General features: G+C 35.7%; 2 protein-coding genes across 2 annotated transcripts; both read right to left on the bottom strand.

Annotated features, from left to right (window-relative positions):
* Positions 1-3,889: 3,889 nt before the first annotated feature.
* On the bottom strand, positions 3,890-6,609 carry LOC106293560 (amino acid permease 8-like). Its single transcript, XM_013729237.1, has 6 exons — positions 6,276-6,609; positions 5,517-5,610; positions 5,218-5,432; positions 4,921-5,063; positions 4,540-4,767; positions 3,890-4,441 (listed from the first exon to the last, which is right to left on the bottom strand). The coding sequence occupies exons 1-6, from the start codon at positions 6,586-6,588 to the stop codon at positions 4,022-4,024; spliced, it is 1,413 nt and encodes a 470-aa protein (XP_013584691.1). The 5' UTR covers positions 6,589-6,609; the 3' UTR covers positions 3,890-4,021.
* A 2,745-nt stretch (positions 6,610-9,354) lies between these two features.
* LOC106293701 (amino acid permease 8-like) lies at positions 9,355-11,903 on the bottom strand. Its single transcript, XM_013729361.1, has 6 exons — positions 11,576-11,903; positions 11,247-11,340; positions 10,935-11,149; positions 10,451-10,593; positions 9,920-10,144; positions 9,355-9,774 (listed from the first exon to the last, which is right to left on the bottom strand). The coding sequence occupies exons 1-6, from the start codon at positions 11,877-11,879 to the stop codon at positions 9,355-9,357; spliced, it is 1,401 nt and encodes a 466-aa protein (XP_013584815.1). The 5' UTR covers positions 11,880-11,903.
* Positions 11,904-16,845: the final 4,942 nt, after the last annotated feature.

The raw sequence follows: 16,845 nt of genomic DNA, 5'->3' as shown, positions 1-16,845 counted from the left end.
TATTAGAGAAAAATCACCATTACAATTTTATAGACAACCCGAATTTTTGTTATCATACTCTGTAATATTTAAACAAATACTAACGGAAATATTAAATTTACTCAACTAAAAACTAAACTAAATAAATTGAATATTATTTCCATTTTATTTTACATGAAAATAAGTGAAAGGATTTCATATACCATAAACATTCTGTTCATATAGATTTCATAAAATATCCATTTCACATTTTTCCCTTGTATACCATTTGACTTTGAATTCGTTCGTTTTTCTTTTATTCCTAATTCAAAGTCAGGAATTTCTTTTACAATAAAGTTTATCTTGGACTAGATTTTATACAGTTAATGTTTATATAAGGCTAGAAAGATAATATTGATAATGATCTAATTTCACACTCAAAAGCTATCTTAAGAGCATCTCTAAGGAGTAACTTTAGAATTTTAAATATAAAGTCTTTTACATTTTAAGAACAACTTCAAAATTTAAATTTTAAGGTTTTGAACAATGAAAACTTATATTTGATGTTTTACTGTTGAAAATTTTATATTTAAAGGTTCATATTTTTCAATCTCTCCAGTTATGTATCTTTCAAATGACTATATTAATTGTTTTATATCATTTTAATCTTTATGATTTTATATTTCATAAATATTTTATAAAAATGTTAGATTCAATAAATTAAAGCTTCCAATCTATATATAATTAATAAATAAGTTAATATATTATTTAAAAATTCATTTATTGATTTTGTATTAGAATATTACAAAAGTAGTTTTACTGAGTAATTTGATATTTTGCTTATAACTTATGATCAAAATGTAAAGTTTGTGATTGACTAACACCGCATTAGTCATCCGTTATGTTAGACAAAACTTCTTTTTATAATGAAAGAAATCTTGAAAAAGTTGTGCTTGCTGCGGATCAAACCTTGGTCCCAAAGATATGATGCACACTTATGTACCATTGTGCTACAACAATTCTATTGTTTTCTTATTAGATTTAAAAATATATAGTCTGTGATCTGCATATTCTAAGATGAAAATTATTTTTGTTTACACATTTTATTTAATAGTGATTTATTTTTTTTTCTTAAAAATCAAAACTTAACTTTTAAAATAAACAATTTACACAAATTTAAATAAAATTATATAAAACTTAAAATACATAGATTTACTTTAAGTTTTATAAATTATAATTGCATCTATAATCTATGTATTTTAAGTTTTATATAATTTTATTTAGATTTATTTATAGTGTTTATTTTAAAAATTAAGTTTTGATCTTTAAGAAAAAATTGTAATCACCGTTATATATAGACTCTTTGATTTTAAATATTTGAAATTAGATAACTATTTGAGAAATGTCATTTTAAAATTAGATTGAATAATTTATGAAATATCATTTTCAATTTTATTACATGTATAACAGTATAAAAATCATAAAATACATAAATTACTGATGCAACTATATTTGAATTAAAGAAAATGTGTAAACAAAAATAATTCTTATCTTAGAATATCACAGTCTACATATGTTTTAAATCTAATAATCAAACAATATAATTTCTTGTAGCACAGTAGTATGTAAATTTGAATGTTATCGTCGGGACCAGGGTTCGATCCGCAGCTAGTGCAACTTTTTCAAGATTTTATCCATTATAAAATGACGTCATTTTGCCTAACATAATGGTTGACTAACGTGGTGTTAGTCAATGTGAGTTTTATGTCCACGGTTGAGAATTTAGGTCTACAATTCAAATTAATTTTTAGTTTAAGTCGTATTTAACACTTATATTTTGTTCGGGTATAAAAAAACATGAACTTTGATCCTTTGGTTTCACCCTCCTTCTCCCATTGTTCTTTTGCTCAACATGAACTTTTCATACATGAACTTTTCATTAACCAACAAGTGAAATACAAATATTAGCCCTCATACAAATTACACCATAGAGATAAAGGAGTGATCTAGTTTCTCCCTTGAACACTCTCCTTCTCCTTCTCCTTCTCCTTCTCCTTCTGGCTTTCGTACTATTGAATTGACCAACATATATTTATTCACAAAAGCTTTCCTTCCCTTTTATAATTTTTTTATTCTTCTCTTAGTCTTTTTACCTTTTATTTAAAGGAACAATACAAAATATTAGTTCAATTCCCATATATGATTGAGATTTTTTTTTTAAACATTACATACTGATAATATGAATGTTTCCTTGAACACTTCAAAGAAAATCTGTTTCTACATTCTTCAAAAGTAAGCCTTTCTGATCACATAATACTAGTAATACTAGGTAGTAACCCGTGCCTTGCACGGAATGAAACATCTTATAATTTTTTTATATTTTAAATTATGTAGATCATATTTTTGTTTTATGAAATTAAGATTTTTTTATGGTACAATTAGTTAGGTTAAATTGACTGACATTTGATGAACAAATACAAATTTCTAATATCACAATTTACTTAAAAATATTTATCAACTATTTTTATGTTAAAAATTATGTAGAATATAGTTTAAGTTTTAGGATTACATGTTTTAAGTTAAATTAAACTGGGGTTAAAATAAGAGTTTGATGAAATAATGCAACTACATATTCAAATGAATGGTTTAAGCTGATGACACTTCGGCATATTTCGCTGGTGATTACCATCTTAACTAATCTCAACTTTAAGCAATTGCAGTAATTAAGTTAATTAATAGTTTGAACTTTATAGCGAAGATAATTAAATAGTTTGAAATTCATGATACACAATAATCAGATTAACCTTCTAGCTCAATCAAGTCATGGGGGCGAATTTGTGAACCAATATTTTACTTTATTTTGATCATATTTTTCTTTTTTGTCTTTTTTTCTGAAAGTTTTTTCTTCTGTTGTCTTGCATAGATAAATAGCTAAATCAGAAAAACTGATATGTTACTTCGTTTAGATTTAAAACTTAATTTTGGTTGTTGTAGTGACCATCATATTCATGTTCCTCTCTTCTTGTCAACTTGATCACTTTCTCATACAATATATTTTAAAAAAATGCATGAATGAAGAACCAATTAGTGAAGATACAAACTGAAAATAAACCAAAGAACAAACCGTACCACAATCTGTAAACTATTGACCTATCTATTCATGTAAGAAGAAATCAATTATCTAAAATAAATACAACAGCAACAATCTAACTGTCGACATTAATATTCTTCTCAAAACTGATCTAGACCCGTGATCATCTCAGCAGCACCGGAGTTGCCACTCCCAGTGTCTCCTCGTTGTTGAATGGACGGTGTTGGAGTTCTAGAGCCTTTGAAGTTAGGATTTGGACCATACATGAACTCCTTCTACATCATTGGTCGTCAAATCAACCTTACGTCTCCCAGTCGTGATGGTTGGAAACAATGATAAGAGTTGAACCGAAAATGACTTAATTAACCCTAGAAGATGTCCTATCTCATGAACAGCCATTGATTCAAGATCAAATCCGCTCTCTCCGATGGAAATCCGTCGCCACAAATCAACTGGAGACTATCCAGTTCTCGGTGCTGTCTAGGTGGAAATGTCCATTTGGGGCGAGAACGCATGCGCTAACGTTCCCATATAATCATCAAACGGTTCACCGTTTGCATGATCTCCAGTATAGAATCCGAAGCTGATATCGGAGGTCGAGAAACTTTCAACGTGTCTGAAAATGCTCATATACCAAAACTCTTTATGTTCACGTGAGATGAAAATTTGGAAACATATTTTGTTAATTATGAGATTTTGGTTTGAGAAGCTCTGTGCAAGCGACACATCACCCTTCTAATATTGGAATGCTTGTGAAGATGCCATGTGTCAATTACTATGTGAACCATTTATTACAAATGTTTCTCAAGGGATTCTAAATAAGCGGACGAAACCGCACCGGACAAGCGAGCGTTTGGGCCAACGCCGTTAACTCTTTAAGAAAGACAGACATGCACCAACACTACAAACTATTTTTCTTGAAAGAAATAGTTCCCACAAAATTCAGATAGCTTAGGATACAAGTAACTAATCTTAACTATGGAAAGGCTTGTATGCCTTGACACTATTTATCAAGCCGACGATGGATCCTATTGCAGCTAGGAGCGAAACAATCAAACAAACCAATACAAGGAGTTTCAACGCATTCCATTTCATAGAAAACTTCTTAACCTTTCTCTGCGAGATGTGCATCTCCACTGGGAAGTAAACTGTTAGCGGCCAGAACGCTGTTGCTCCGATAAGGCCCAAGATCGAGTTGAAGAAGGGGAATATCACTGCAACAAATGTTGTCAAAATCACATATGCTGTCCTCCACACCAGTCTGAAGAAGTTGATGCGCCATTTTCCGAGGAATGGTATGTTTATCGAATGTTCTTTGTTGATGAAATTGTTTTCTGGCCATGCTTTGTTGCATTTGTTCTCAACAAGTTGGAAAATTGGTTGTGCAAACACCTGCCCATTTTTAAAAACATCATCAATATGTTTACTTTCATCTTGAGAATTATGAAACTTCAAAGTTGTTTTTAGTAGGCACTAGGTCAGAGACCCACCTGATAGGCTGCGATTAGGTGGAGGACGATGCAAGCATTGGCAAAGTTGATGAGCCAGTAAGGTTCATAAAAACCAAAGTCAGTAAGGAAGTCTCCGGGGGCTCGGTTTCCAAATGCAGCATATCCCATGCAGCCACATAAGATGTAGAAAACAGTTGTAGTTGAGACTCCGGCGAGTGTTGCTTTTTTCATGACTTTGTTTTCTGGTGGGCTTGATCTCAATGTATCCTACAAAAGATAAAGAATAAGATACATGAGATTCATTCTTCTATAATAATAATAAAAATCAAATAAAAAGCAACAGTTAAAAATTGCTAGCTAGAATCACTATTTTGATGATGACCACCAAAACATCTATAGGAAAAAAAAAAGAATGCATACCTGAATCTCAACGAGAATAGTGGAAAAAGAGTATGAAAATGCAATGTCTCCAGTTGCTTGAAACGCCTTCCATATTTTGTCAGATGCGGTCACGTCCACTCCAACCACCGTGCCCGTCACACCCGTCTTACCAACCTTTCCACCTTATATTTCATGCGCCATTAGTTAGAAAATTCATATGCTTATCATATGCCTACATTAATGAATGTATCAAGATATTTGCCTAGTGTTTTGAAATTGCTTGAGCCTATTATACAGAAGTAGACAAAAACACAAGATATGGAGAGAAAAACGTACTTGCCACAACGGCAATGGCTAAACCAATTCCGATAGACGCATAAGAGAATGACATAACGGCGGCGATAATGGAGAGAAAAGAGAGCTTGTGAAAATTAGGAAGCTGACTAAGAAAAATCTCCACGACCCCGAAGGCCGCCATGAATGGATAATTTGGGATGGAACATTTCGCACCATGTCCTTTTTTATGAAAACAAGTTGCTTTCCAAATCGCTCTAACCGACGCAACAGAAAACAACATGTTAGTCACCATCACAAAATTATAATCGAAGGAGGTTACAAGTTGTGAAACAACTTACACTAAACTTATAGAGGCAGTGATGGTGTAACCAATAGTGACCCCTACGAGACACCCGTATTGTGCCAGTCCACATAACTGCACTTTCCTACCACCTGTTGTTTTTACATCAAAAAACTATTTCCATTATTCAAATTTAAGGGATCTAAACCAAACCTTTTGGCAGCATTACGAGTATATCCTCATTAGACAAGACAATTTCTCGAATACGCTTTTGGAATAGAACAAAAAAAACAAATCTCACACAGAAAACCAAACAATCTTAGTTAACAAGTTTGCCTACCACATGTAGTCTTTGTTGTCATCTATTAAATTAAATATAAATTTGCATTAGTTCTTACACAAAGCCGGTAAAGGTATAATTCCTTTCCAGAACCACGAGCCGGCTTGATACAAGATACAACCCGGAGACAAACGATGGAACTAAAACAGACTGGACAAACTTAAGAAAACAGAAGAGTGAAGAAAAGGCTAAAAACATACTGGAAATTAAGCATTAACTACAAGAATGATGAAGATAATCGAGCCGAAAGCATAATTGAGGGGAAAAGCGAAATAGGCCTATCTTATTAGAGTTCTATATATATTTTTTAAATAAAGTTCATTATTCTTCCATTTCAAAAGCATAGTACACGTACTCTTAAGGATAAAATAGACTAGATCTTTCAAAGCTAGTGAAATATACCATTTTGTTTATATTTCGTGGTTAAAACATACCAACGTAGTCGTTGACAGTAAAAAAGAGACATACAATACGTACCAAGGTAAGATCGGACGACGTCCATGTACGTATAGTTGCGAGCTCCTGCGTCCGATCTATAACAGTCGGCGAGCATAGTGGATGTGTAGTAATTGACGATGGCAAAAGTTACAAGAATCAGTGTTCCTGCCACCCAACCAAGCTGTGCTATAGCCCAGGCCAACGACAACACTCCGGAACCTATCACCGCCGTGATTATGTGCGCACTCGCCGTCATCAACGTCCCCGTTCTCTTCTCCCGACCATCATCGTCGACGTTGGCGTCAGCGGATTCCACCGCAGAGGGATTATGCACCGCGTCAAAGCTTTTCATTTTGAGAGGAGAAACAGAGGATGAGAGAAAAGATTTACAAGCAGAATCAAAGAAGAGTAAATGACATTAATGTTATATACACAAACAAACGTCAATGGTTATGATATTTTGGAGATTCTCTTACCTCTTTTGGCATGCGTCAGATAAAGTAAAAAAAAATGTAAAGTCAATTCGTTCTTTAAAAAAAATCAAATGTATCATTTTTCATAATCTTAATGGTGAATTTTGTTATCCACGCCGAGATTTTATTTCATTTATTTCCTTTAAATTTTACTGGTTAGACTTTATTTTATTCTCATCGTTTTGAATAGAAAGATAATATATGGATTTTCTTCTATAAAAAGAATTCATAAATTCTAAGTCAATATTCAATTCAGTAATGGATTTAGGAGATTAAGGCTGACTGGGACATTTTGAGGAATAAATAATTGTTGACTTTGAACAAACAAACACAAGATCTAGGCACAGCTACCTAACGAATAGGACTGAGATCAGATATCCGGGTTTTTGGAAGTATTTGTGATTTGCATCGTATGTCGGATATCTAATTTTTCGATTTTCTTAGATTCAAAAAAATACGGACATCCGGAAAAACGGATATCCGAAAAATAAATAGATATTTACAGATATTTACGAATAATCTTGAAAATTCGATACAAATTTGTTTTATAAAATATTTTTTTGCACGATATATAAAATAAAAATTAAAAAATATTGTAACTACATATTTTGTAAATTTTAAACTTGGTTAACAATTATAATAAGACAAAACTTAAGAAAAAAACTTATAATTGTCATAAGTTTTTTCTCTTTTTTTAATGTAATACTTTAGTATCAATAATAATAATGTTAATAGAATTTTTCAAATCATATGTTAGAATAATAATTATATTTATTTATACATTTAAAACAGTAAATATAATTAAGATATACATATATTTATACTTTGTCGGATCGGAGAGGATATTCGCTTCTCAAATTTTTAATATTTGTGATTTGCTTCGATTTAACGCTTATTGATTTTTAGTATTTGCTTTGCTTCGAAAGTTTACAAATAGCCAGAATTTTCGGATCGAATCGAAACGGATAACGAATCGAATCAAATTTAAAGGATAAAATGTCCAGCCCTAGTGACTAACACATCAACCCTATGTATATGGAATTTAGGATTTAAGAGACACATGCAAATAGAGAGAGAGAGAGAGAGAGAGAGAGAGAGAGAGAGAGAGAGAGTTTATATTGCTGATTTTTAATACGAATTCTTCTTAGTTCTAGATGTTTTAAGATATTTTAATAATCCATAAAACATTCAATTTTAAACGAGTAACATAAAATTATCTCTAATGGATCATTCTATTTTTTTCTTCAAAATAGATTAATTCTATATTAGAATTGGATTTTATTCTATTATTACTTTATTCTAGATTAAAAATAAAGTAATTAACAACATATAAATGATCTAATTTATAAATAGAGTTAACTAGGCATGAGACTTATTATCCGAGATCCGGATTCGATCCAAGATCCGCTCCGAAAATAGTATATCCGGGGTATATGGATCCGAATCTGGATAGTAAAATCTTGGATCCATCCAAGCCGAATCCGGATCCGGATATCTTAATTTTTAGGTCCGGATCCGGATCCGTATTTTTAAAACACATTAAAATTTTAAATTTCATTAATATTTATATTTTATATATTAATATTTATACATAAATTAATGGGTAATTATCTCAAATAGCTTTTTTAAGTTTTTGTCACAGAAATAGCCCCAAAAAATTATTTTTACGGATCCGGATCCGGATCCAAATCCGAATATCCGCGGGTAATAGAATATAGAGACGGATATCCGAGATATGGATATTCGGAAACCACGAATCCGGATCCGGATATTAAATCCACGGATCTGACGGATCCGGATCCGGGTACCCTAAATTTTCCGGATATCCGGATCCGTCCCAGGCCTAGAGTTAACCAAATTTTTTACTCGAGATTTCTTAACACAAATTTTTACTTAGTTTTTTTTTTGTTCACCAAATTTTTACTCTAGTCATAGTGTGAAAAATAGAATAGAGTTGAAACTCTTTACCTCAAACTATACTTTAAAATGAAAAATAGAATGATGTGAAAATAAACATATAGAGCCAAAAAGACAATAAGGTGATGTGAGTGCCTCCATATGTTAAGGCGTCTTGGATGTTAAATGGACTCGGCCAAAGAAGTAGGCAAACTAAGACGCTTGACATCCAAAAGCCATTTCAAAGTAGAGGATTTAGCAGGTGTGGAGAGTACACGCAGCTGTGGATCGAATAGTACAGTGAATGAAATTTTTTTAGATCTAAGGTCTAGATCCTTTGGTTTCATACTCTCCTCCTTTTTTGTCATGTGTAGGCTATTGACTTGACCTTAAGTTTTCCTCCTTTTTTTCAAAATTTTGGTTTTCTATTAGACTTTTACTTCTTCTTTTTTCAATATAATGGAACAATACAAAATATTAGTTCCAATATAGGATTGAATTTTTTTTATAAAAACATTACTATATGAATGTTTCCTTGAACACTTCAAAGTAAATCTGCTCTCATAAGGCCATAATACCAATGTTCTAAAAACCGGATAAGCAAGCGTGCAAGTCAACGCCGTTAACTATATAAGATACACAAAATAGACATGCACAACAATATGTAGCGGTAGTTACTACCAACTGTTTTGTCTTGAACGAAGTAGTCACCACAAAATTCAGATAGCTTAGGTTACAAGTAACTAATCTTAACTGTGGAAATGCTTGTATGCCTTGACACTTTTTATCAAGCCGACGATGGACCCTATTGCGGCTAGGAGGGTAACAATCAAACAAACAGATACAAGGAGTTTCAACCCGATCCATCTCATAGAATACTTCTTAATCTTTCTCTGCGAGATGTGCATCTCCACCGGGAAGTAAACTGTTAGCGGCCAGAATGCGGCCGCCCCGATTAGGCCCAAGATCGAGTTGAAGAAGGGGAATATCATTGCTACAACTGTTGTCAAAATCACATAAGCTGTCCTCCACACCAGTCTGAAGAAGTTGACGCGACATTTTCCTAGGAATGGTATGTTCATCGAATGTTCTATGGTGATGAAATTGCTTTCTGGCCATGCTTTGTTGCATTTATTCTCAACAAATTGGAATATTGGTTGTGCAAAAACCTGCCCATTTTAAAGACATCATCAATATGTTTGTTTTCAACTTCAAACATAGGTAACTTCAAAGTTGTTAGTAGTAGGTACTAATTATTTCTGTATAATCGAGCAATCCTTGATCTGAGACTCTAGCTATATTCTTATGAGTTACCTGATAGGCTGCTATTAGGTGAAGGACGATGCAAGCATTGGCATAATCGATGAGCCAGTAAGGTTCATAAAAAAATTCTGTAAGGAAGTCTCCAGGGGCTTTGTTTCCAAATGCGGCGTATCCGATGCAGCCACACAACATGTAGAAAAAAGTTGTAGTTGAGACTCCGGCAAGGCTTGCTTTCTTCATGACTTTGTTCTCTGGCGGGCTTGATCTCAATGTATCCTAAAAAAACAAAGAAAGAAAACATATGAGATTCACCGTTTTTTTAAGAGCTTAACGTATGAACCGCGGTTGAAGGCTAATTATTATTTAAAGTGAAACTTATATTATTCTGTGTCAAATTCAAGATATATATTCTCTTGATAAGAATCATAAGACCATCATCAAAAGTTATTAACCCAACCAACATATATATCATATGATTTTAAAACTTAAATGCAAATAAAAAGCAATAATTATAATAATAATAAATTGCCACACTATTTTGATGATGACCCCCAAAACATCTATAGAAGAAAGAATGCATGCCTGAATCTCAACGAGAATACTGGAATAAGCGTATGAAAAGGCGATGTCTCCAGTCGCTTGAAACGACTTCCATATTTTGTCAGACGCGGTTACGTCCACTCCAGCCACCGTGCCTGTCACCCCCGTCTTACCAACCTTCCCACCTTTCATATCACACCTTTTTAGTTAGAAAATTCACATGCATATATCATCTTACAAATCTGTGAGAATCCTACAATATATTAGGCTTAGATCGAGATGCGTTTCTACCTAAACAAACTTTTTGTATGTACGATCGAGGGCGTTTAAAAAGATGGACAACTAATGCATTCGAACAAGTCAACCCAGTTTATAATCAGTTTTGAATATATATGTGTATAGACTTATCTCAGAGAGAAAAACGTACTTGCCAAGATATTTGCATAGGGTTTTGAAATTGCGTGAGCATGTTCGACAAATGTATATTTTAAAGACAAAAAGATAAGATAGGGAGAGAAAAGCGTACTTGCCACAACGGCCATGGCTAAACCAATTCCGATAGACGCATAAGAAAAGGACATAACGGTAGCGATAATAGAGAGAAAAGAGAGCTTGTGAAAGCTAGGAATCTGACTAAGAATAATCTCCACGATCCCGAAGGCCGCCATGAATGGATAATTTGGCATGGAACATTTAGCACCATGTCCTTTGTCATGAAAACAATTTGCTTTCCCAATCGCTCTAGCCAACACGACATATTAACCAAGACTTATTTTTTTCTTCACAAAACGTTAGTAACCATAACGTAATCGAAAATAAGTTACAAGTTGCAACTTACACTAAGCTTATGGATGCAGTGATGGTGTAACCAATAGTGACCCCTACGAAACACCCGTATTGTGCCAGTCCACATAACTGCACTTTCCTACCACCTGTTTTTTTTTAAATCAAATTATATTAAAACAACCAGAAACAGAAATAAAAAATTTTGATTACAACTTTTGACTCGGAAAAAATCTCCAAAATCAAACTAATCCTAACTAACTTCATTCGGTTTTAGTAATCTTTAGTTATTTACAACTAAAATAAAGTAAATCTTTTTTTTTTTGAACTATATACCATGTTGTTTATATTTTCAAACATGCCAAACATTAATAAATGACATACCAAGGTAAGCTCGGACGACGTCCATGTAAGTACAATTGCGTGTTCCGGTGTCGGACCGATAACAATCAGCGAGCATAGTAGATGTGTAGTAATTGATGACTGCAAAAGTTACAAGAATCACTATTCCTGCCACCCAACCAAGTTGTGCTATAGCCCAAGCCAACGACAACACTCCTGAGCCTACCACCGCCGTGATTATGTGCGCACTCGCCGTCATCAACGTCCCCGTTCGCTTCTCCCGACCATCATCGTCGAAGTTGTTCCCGGTAGCGTCACCGGATTCCACCGTGTCAAAGCTCTTCATTTTGAGAGGAGAAACCGAGGAAGAGAGAAGATAGTTACAAGCTGAATTAAAGAAGTGTAAATGATACTTGTGTTATATACACAAACAAGCGTCAATATTGTATGGCACGTGTCAGAAAAAAACAATTACAGTGCATGTTACAAAAGCAAATACATTCAATATTGCGACTCTGCATTTGTCACGTAAATCACTCACATTTGTCGATAAAGAAGAAAAAAGGTAAAAGTCAACTCCTCCTTTTTTTAGCAACTAGATAAAATCAAATGTATAATTTTTGCTTTTCTTCTTGGTGAATTTGTTATATACACCAAGAAGATTTTGTGTTACAAAAAAAAACAAAAAAAACACCAAGAGGATTTCATTTCATTTATTTCCTTTGCATTTACTGGTTAGAGTCCCATATTTTATTCTCATCGTTTTGATAATACATGGATTTCCTTCGATCAAAAGAATTCTTAAACTAAAAGTCATTATTCAATCCATTAATGGTTTTAAGAGGTTTAAGGCTGACTTAGACACTACCGCTGAACGAACAAACAAAAGACCTACAGTAGACACACCACATCAACCCTATGCATAAGAAAAGAATACAAAATAATTAAATGGCATTATTCAGTTCATTAATGGATATTGAAAAGTGTGTTCTCAACGACCAAATCTTCTCTAATGTACTTTGAAGATGTTTTTTTTTTTTTTTTTTTTTTTTTGCTAAAATGAGTCGTAAAAGACCATACCAAAAAAATTTTTGGGGCCTTCTCTTAAAACGATAACTATATCTTGATCCGCACGGATATTAAATTTAACTTGCGTTCAATGTAAATTTATAAATCATTTTATAAACTATCTATTTATATTTTTATGTTTTGTAAAATATATTTAGAGTAGAATATATTATAGGACTTTTTGCAAAAGTGACTCAAAACTTAGAGTCAAACAGAAAACTAACATTTTCTTTTGACTCTTTTTTTTTTGAGATTTTAACCCCACACCTGCATTTTATCTACGAAAATGCCATTAACATTTTTTTTTTTCGAAAATGGCTTCTTTACTGTCTCAACCTCATCTTCTTCAAGTATTTACAATATTACCACTGCAATGAATAGTGGCAACAACCTTGTACGAACTGTTTGGAGCTTTTAAGTCGTCCAGCTGGGAAGACTTTCCAGACGCCTTATTATAAGTCGTCTAATAAGTCGTCCAGATGGAAGACTTTCCAGACGACTTAATTAAGTCGTCCGATAAGTCGTCCAGCTGGGAAGACTTTCCAGACGCCTTATTATAAGTCGTCTAATAAGTCGTCCAGATGGAAGACTTTCCAGACGACTTAATTAAGTCGTCCGATAAGTCGTCCAGCTGGGAAGACTTTCCAGACGCCTTATTATAAGTCGTCTAATAAGTCGTCCAGATGGAAGACTTTCCAGACGACTTAATTAAGTCGTCCGATAAGTCGTCCAGCTGGGAAGACTTTCCAGACGCCTTATTATAAGTCGTCTAATAAGTCGTCCAGATGGAAGACTTTCCAGACGACTTAATTAAGTCGTCCGATAAGTCGTCCAGCTGGGAAGACTTTCCAGACGCCTTATTATAAGTCGTCTAATAAGTCGTCCAGATGGAAGACTTTCCAGACGACTTAATTAAGTCGTCCGATAAGTCGTCCAGCTGGGAAGACTTTCCAGACGCCTTATTATAAGTCGTCTAATAAGTCGTCCAGATGGAAGACTTTCCAGACGACTTAATTAAGTCGTCCGATAAGTCGTCCAGCTGGGAAGACTTTCCAGACGCCTTATTATAAGTCGTCTAATAAGTCGTCCAGATGGAAGACTTTCCAGACGACTTAATTAAGTCGTCCGATAAGTCGTCCAGCTGGGAAGACTTTCCAGACGCCTTATTATAAGTCGTCTAATAAGTCGTCCAGATGGAAGACTTTCCAGACGACTTAATTAAGTCGTCCGATAAGTCGTCCAGCTGGGAAGACTTTCCAGACGCCTTATTATAAGTCGTCTAATAAGTCGTCCAGATGGAAGACTTTCCAGACGACTTAATTAAGTCGTCCGATAAGTCGTCCAGCTGGGAAGACTTTCCAGACGCCTTATTATAAGTCGTCTAATAAGTCGTCCAGATGGAAGACTTTCCAGACGACTTAATTAAGTCGTCCGATAAGTCGTCCAGCTGGGAAGACTTTCCAGACGCCTTATTATAAGTCGTCTAATAAGTCGTCCAGATGGAAGACTTTCCAGACGACTTAATTAAGTCGTCCGATAAGTCGTCCAGCTGGGAAGACTTTCCAGACGCCTTATTATAAGTCGTCTAATAAGTCGTCCAGATGGAAGACTTTCCAGACGACTTAATTAAGTCGTCCGATAAGTCGTCCAGCTGGGAAGACTTTCCAGACGCCTTATTATAAGTCGTCTAATAAGTCGTCCAGATGGAAGACTTTCCAGACGACTTAATTAAGTCGTCCGATAAGTCGTCCAGCTGGGAAGACTTTCCAGACGCCTTATTATAAGTCGTCTAATAAGTCGTCCAGATGGAAGACTTTCCAGACGACTTAATTAAGTCGTCCGATAAGTCGTCCAGCTGGGAAGACTTTCCAGACGCCTTATTATAAGTCGTCTAATAAGTCGTCCAGATGGAAGACTTTCCAGACGACTTAATTAAGTCGTCCGATAAGTCGTCCAGCTGGGAAGACTTTCCAGACGCCTTATTATAAGTCGTCTAATAAGTCGTCCAGATGGAAGACTTTCCAGACGACTTAATTAAGTCGTCCGATAAGTCGTCCAGCTGGGAAGACTTTCCAGACGCCTTATTATAAGTCGTCTAATAAGTCGTCCAGATGGAAGACTTTCCAGACGACTTAATTAAGTCGTCCGATAAGTCGTCCAGCTGGGAAGACTTTCCAGACGCCTTATTATAAGTCGTCTAATAAGTCGTCCAGATGGAAGACTTTCCAGACGACTTAATTAAGTCGTCCGATAAGTCGTCCAGCTGGGAAGACTTTCCAGACGCCTTATTATAAGTCGTCTAATAAGTCGTCCAGATGGAAGACTTTCCAGACGACTTAATTAAGTCGTCCGATAAGTCGTCCAGCTGGGAAGACTTTCCAGACGCCTTATTATAAGTCGTCTAATAAGTCGTCCAGATGGAAGACTTTCCAGACGACTTAATTAAGTCGTCCGATAAGTCGTCCAGCTGGGAAGACTTTCCAGACGCCTTATTATAAGTCGTCTAATAAGTCGTCCAGATGGAAGACTTTCCAGACGACTTAATTAAGTCGTCCGATAAGTCGTCCAGCTGGGAAGACTTTCCAGACGCCTTATTATAAGTCGTCTAATAAGTCGTCCAGATGGAAGACTTTCCAGACGACTTAATTAAGTCGTCCGATAAGTCGTCCAGCTGGGAAGACTTTCCAGACGCCTTATTATAAGTCGTCTAATAAGTCGTCCAGATGGAAGACTTTCCAGACGACTTATAATAAGTCGTCTGCGCAGTCTTTTGGATTGAAGTAAATACCTGACTCAAGATAGCAGCTTTCATTGATCTGCGGCCTCTGCTGCCCTCGTAAGCCAGTATCGGTGGAGACGGACTGTCTGCTCTGGGACCACCAATACTAGCACCCAATTCCGGCATAGCTGTGTACGTCCAGACCTGAAGAACTTGTATAAACCCATCCACGGTGTAACAGCCAGCAATTTCTTTGTTCCACAAAGAGTCCATCAGCACCTTAAACGCGACTCTCCCCCATGGATAATTCTCAAACCGTTCTAAATCCATCACTAGCCTTGCCAGAGTAGATCGTGTAGCGGTTGAAAACTTTCTCCCTTCAATGAATCCAGTGAAGATGGAGAGGTACGCGAGCCGCTTGCGATCTTCCCTGGACCAATCCCCGCATCTCTTCAGTGCTGCTATTATCTGATCAGTAGTTGGCCCAGCTTCCAGATGAACTCTCAGCATCCCCCAGAAAGAAACCATCTCTGGGGTAACGTCACATTTTGGTGTCTCAAGGTCCTCGATGTACTCGCAGTTTAGACCAGTGAGGTTTTCAAACTCTAACAGTGAAAACCTCAAAGGTTCTGGACCAACGAGAGACCACATCTCATACTTCTTCTTAATGTCCAGCTTGAAACTGAGCATGTGGTGAACCAGCCTTGAAGCCCAACCAAATCCCTGCTCCTTGAACTTGATGAAAACTCCCAAACTCGACTCCTTGAGCTTTTCAAATTCGTCATCAGTAAGAGCTTCCCTAAGAGCAGTATGCAATTTGCTGTTATCCGTATGATACGAAATGCTATTGTGGGCTTCTGGCTCTTCCCCTGATGTGTATAACCTACGGGGGAGTTCTGGAATATCCATCTTTTTTGTCTGAAAAGTAATCAAAGACAACAATATAAGTCCAGACGACTTAGTAGACGACTTCTGGAAAGTCTTCCAACTGGACGACTTAGTAGATGACTTAAATATAAGTCGTCCAGTACTTACAAGACTTCCAGTACAAAGCAGACCTGATTAGTCGCAGAAGGAGTTGGAGTACTCGTCATTGCGGTTATAGATCTGAAAAAATAAACGTGAAACGGTGAGAATGAGTAAATTGATAGAGACAACGTTTTATGTTCATCTTTTCCTCGAGATTGATGACTTAGCGGCGTTAGGGTTTACAGAGAAACGGCGCTAAGGTTTACAGAGAAGAAGCGGCGGCGCTAGGGTTTAGAAGAAGCGGCGGCGCTAGTGTTTAGAACGTTGGTGACCACGGTGGCGAGGGCGACGGTTTGTTCGGAAATAGTGGAAGCGGCGGCGCTAGGGTTTAGAGGAATCGGCGGCGCTAGGGTTAGAAGAAGCTGCGGCGACAACGGTGAGAATGAAGTGAGATAGATAGCCGATGTTGAGAACGATGGTTTGTTCGGAAATCGTGGGAATTCGAAATCGCCTTTGAGAGAGAACTGTTAGGGTTTCTGAATTTCGCGAAAAATGA

Source organism: Brassica oleracea, chromosome C5 (assembly GCF_000695525.1).
Source record: "Brassica oleracea var. oleracea cultivar TO1000 chromosome C5, BOL, whole genome shotgun sequence".
NCBI classification, from domain to species: domain Eukaryota; kingdom Viridiplantae; phylum Streptophyta; class Magnoliopsida; order Brassicales; family Brassicaceae; genus Brassica; species Brassica oleracea.
This window is presented reverse-complemented; position numbering and strand designations above follow the sequence as displayed.

Bases quoted from the DNA above. Each gene is read 5' to 3' on its own strand.
- LOC106293560 (XM_013729237.1), bottom strand. From the start codon at position 6,588: ATGAAAAGCTTTGACGCGGTGCATAATCCCTCTGCGGTGGAATCCGCT. The intron at 5,611-6,275 runs GTACGTATTGTA...TAAAAACAACAG, and splicing joins CGTCGTCCGATCTTACCTTG to GTGGTAGGAAAGTGCAGTTA. The intron at 4,768-4,920 runs GTATGCATTCTT...TATCTTTTGTAG, and splicing joins CTATTCTCGTTGAGATTCAG to GATACATTGAGATCAAGCCC.
- LOC106293701 (XM_013729361.1), bottom strand. From the start codon at position 11,879: ATGAAGAGCTTTGACACGGTGGAATCCGGTGACGCTACCGGGAACAAC. The intron at 11,341-11,575 runs GTATGTCATTTA...AAAAAAAAACAG, and splicing joins CGTCGTCCGAGCTTACCTTG to GTGGTAGGAAAGTGCAGTTA. The intron at 9,775-9,919 runs GTAACTCATAAG...TAAAATGGGCAG, and splicing joins ACCTAATAGCAGCCTATCAG to GTTTTTGCACAACCAATATT.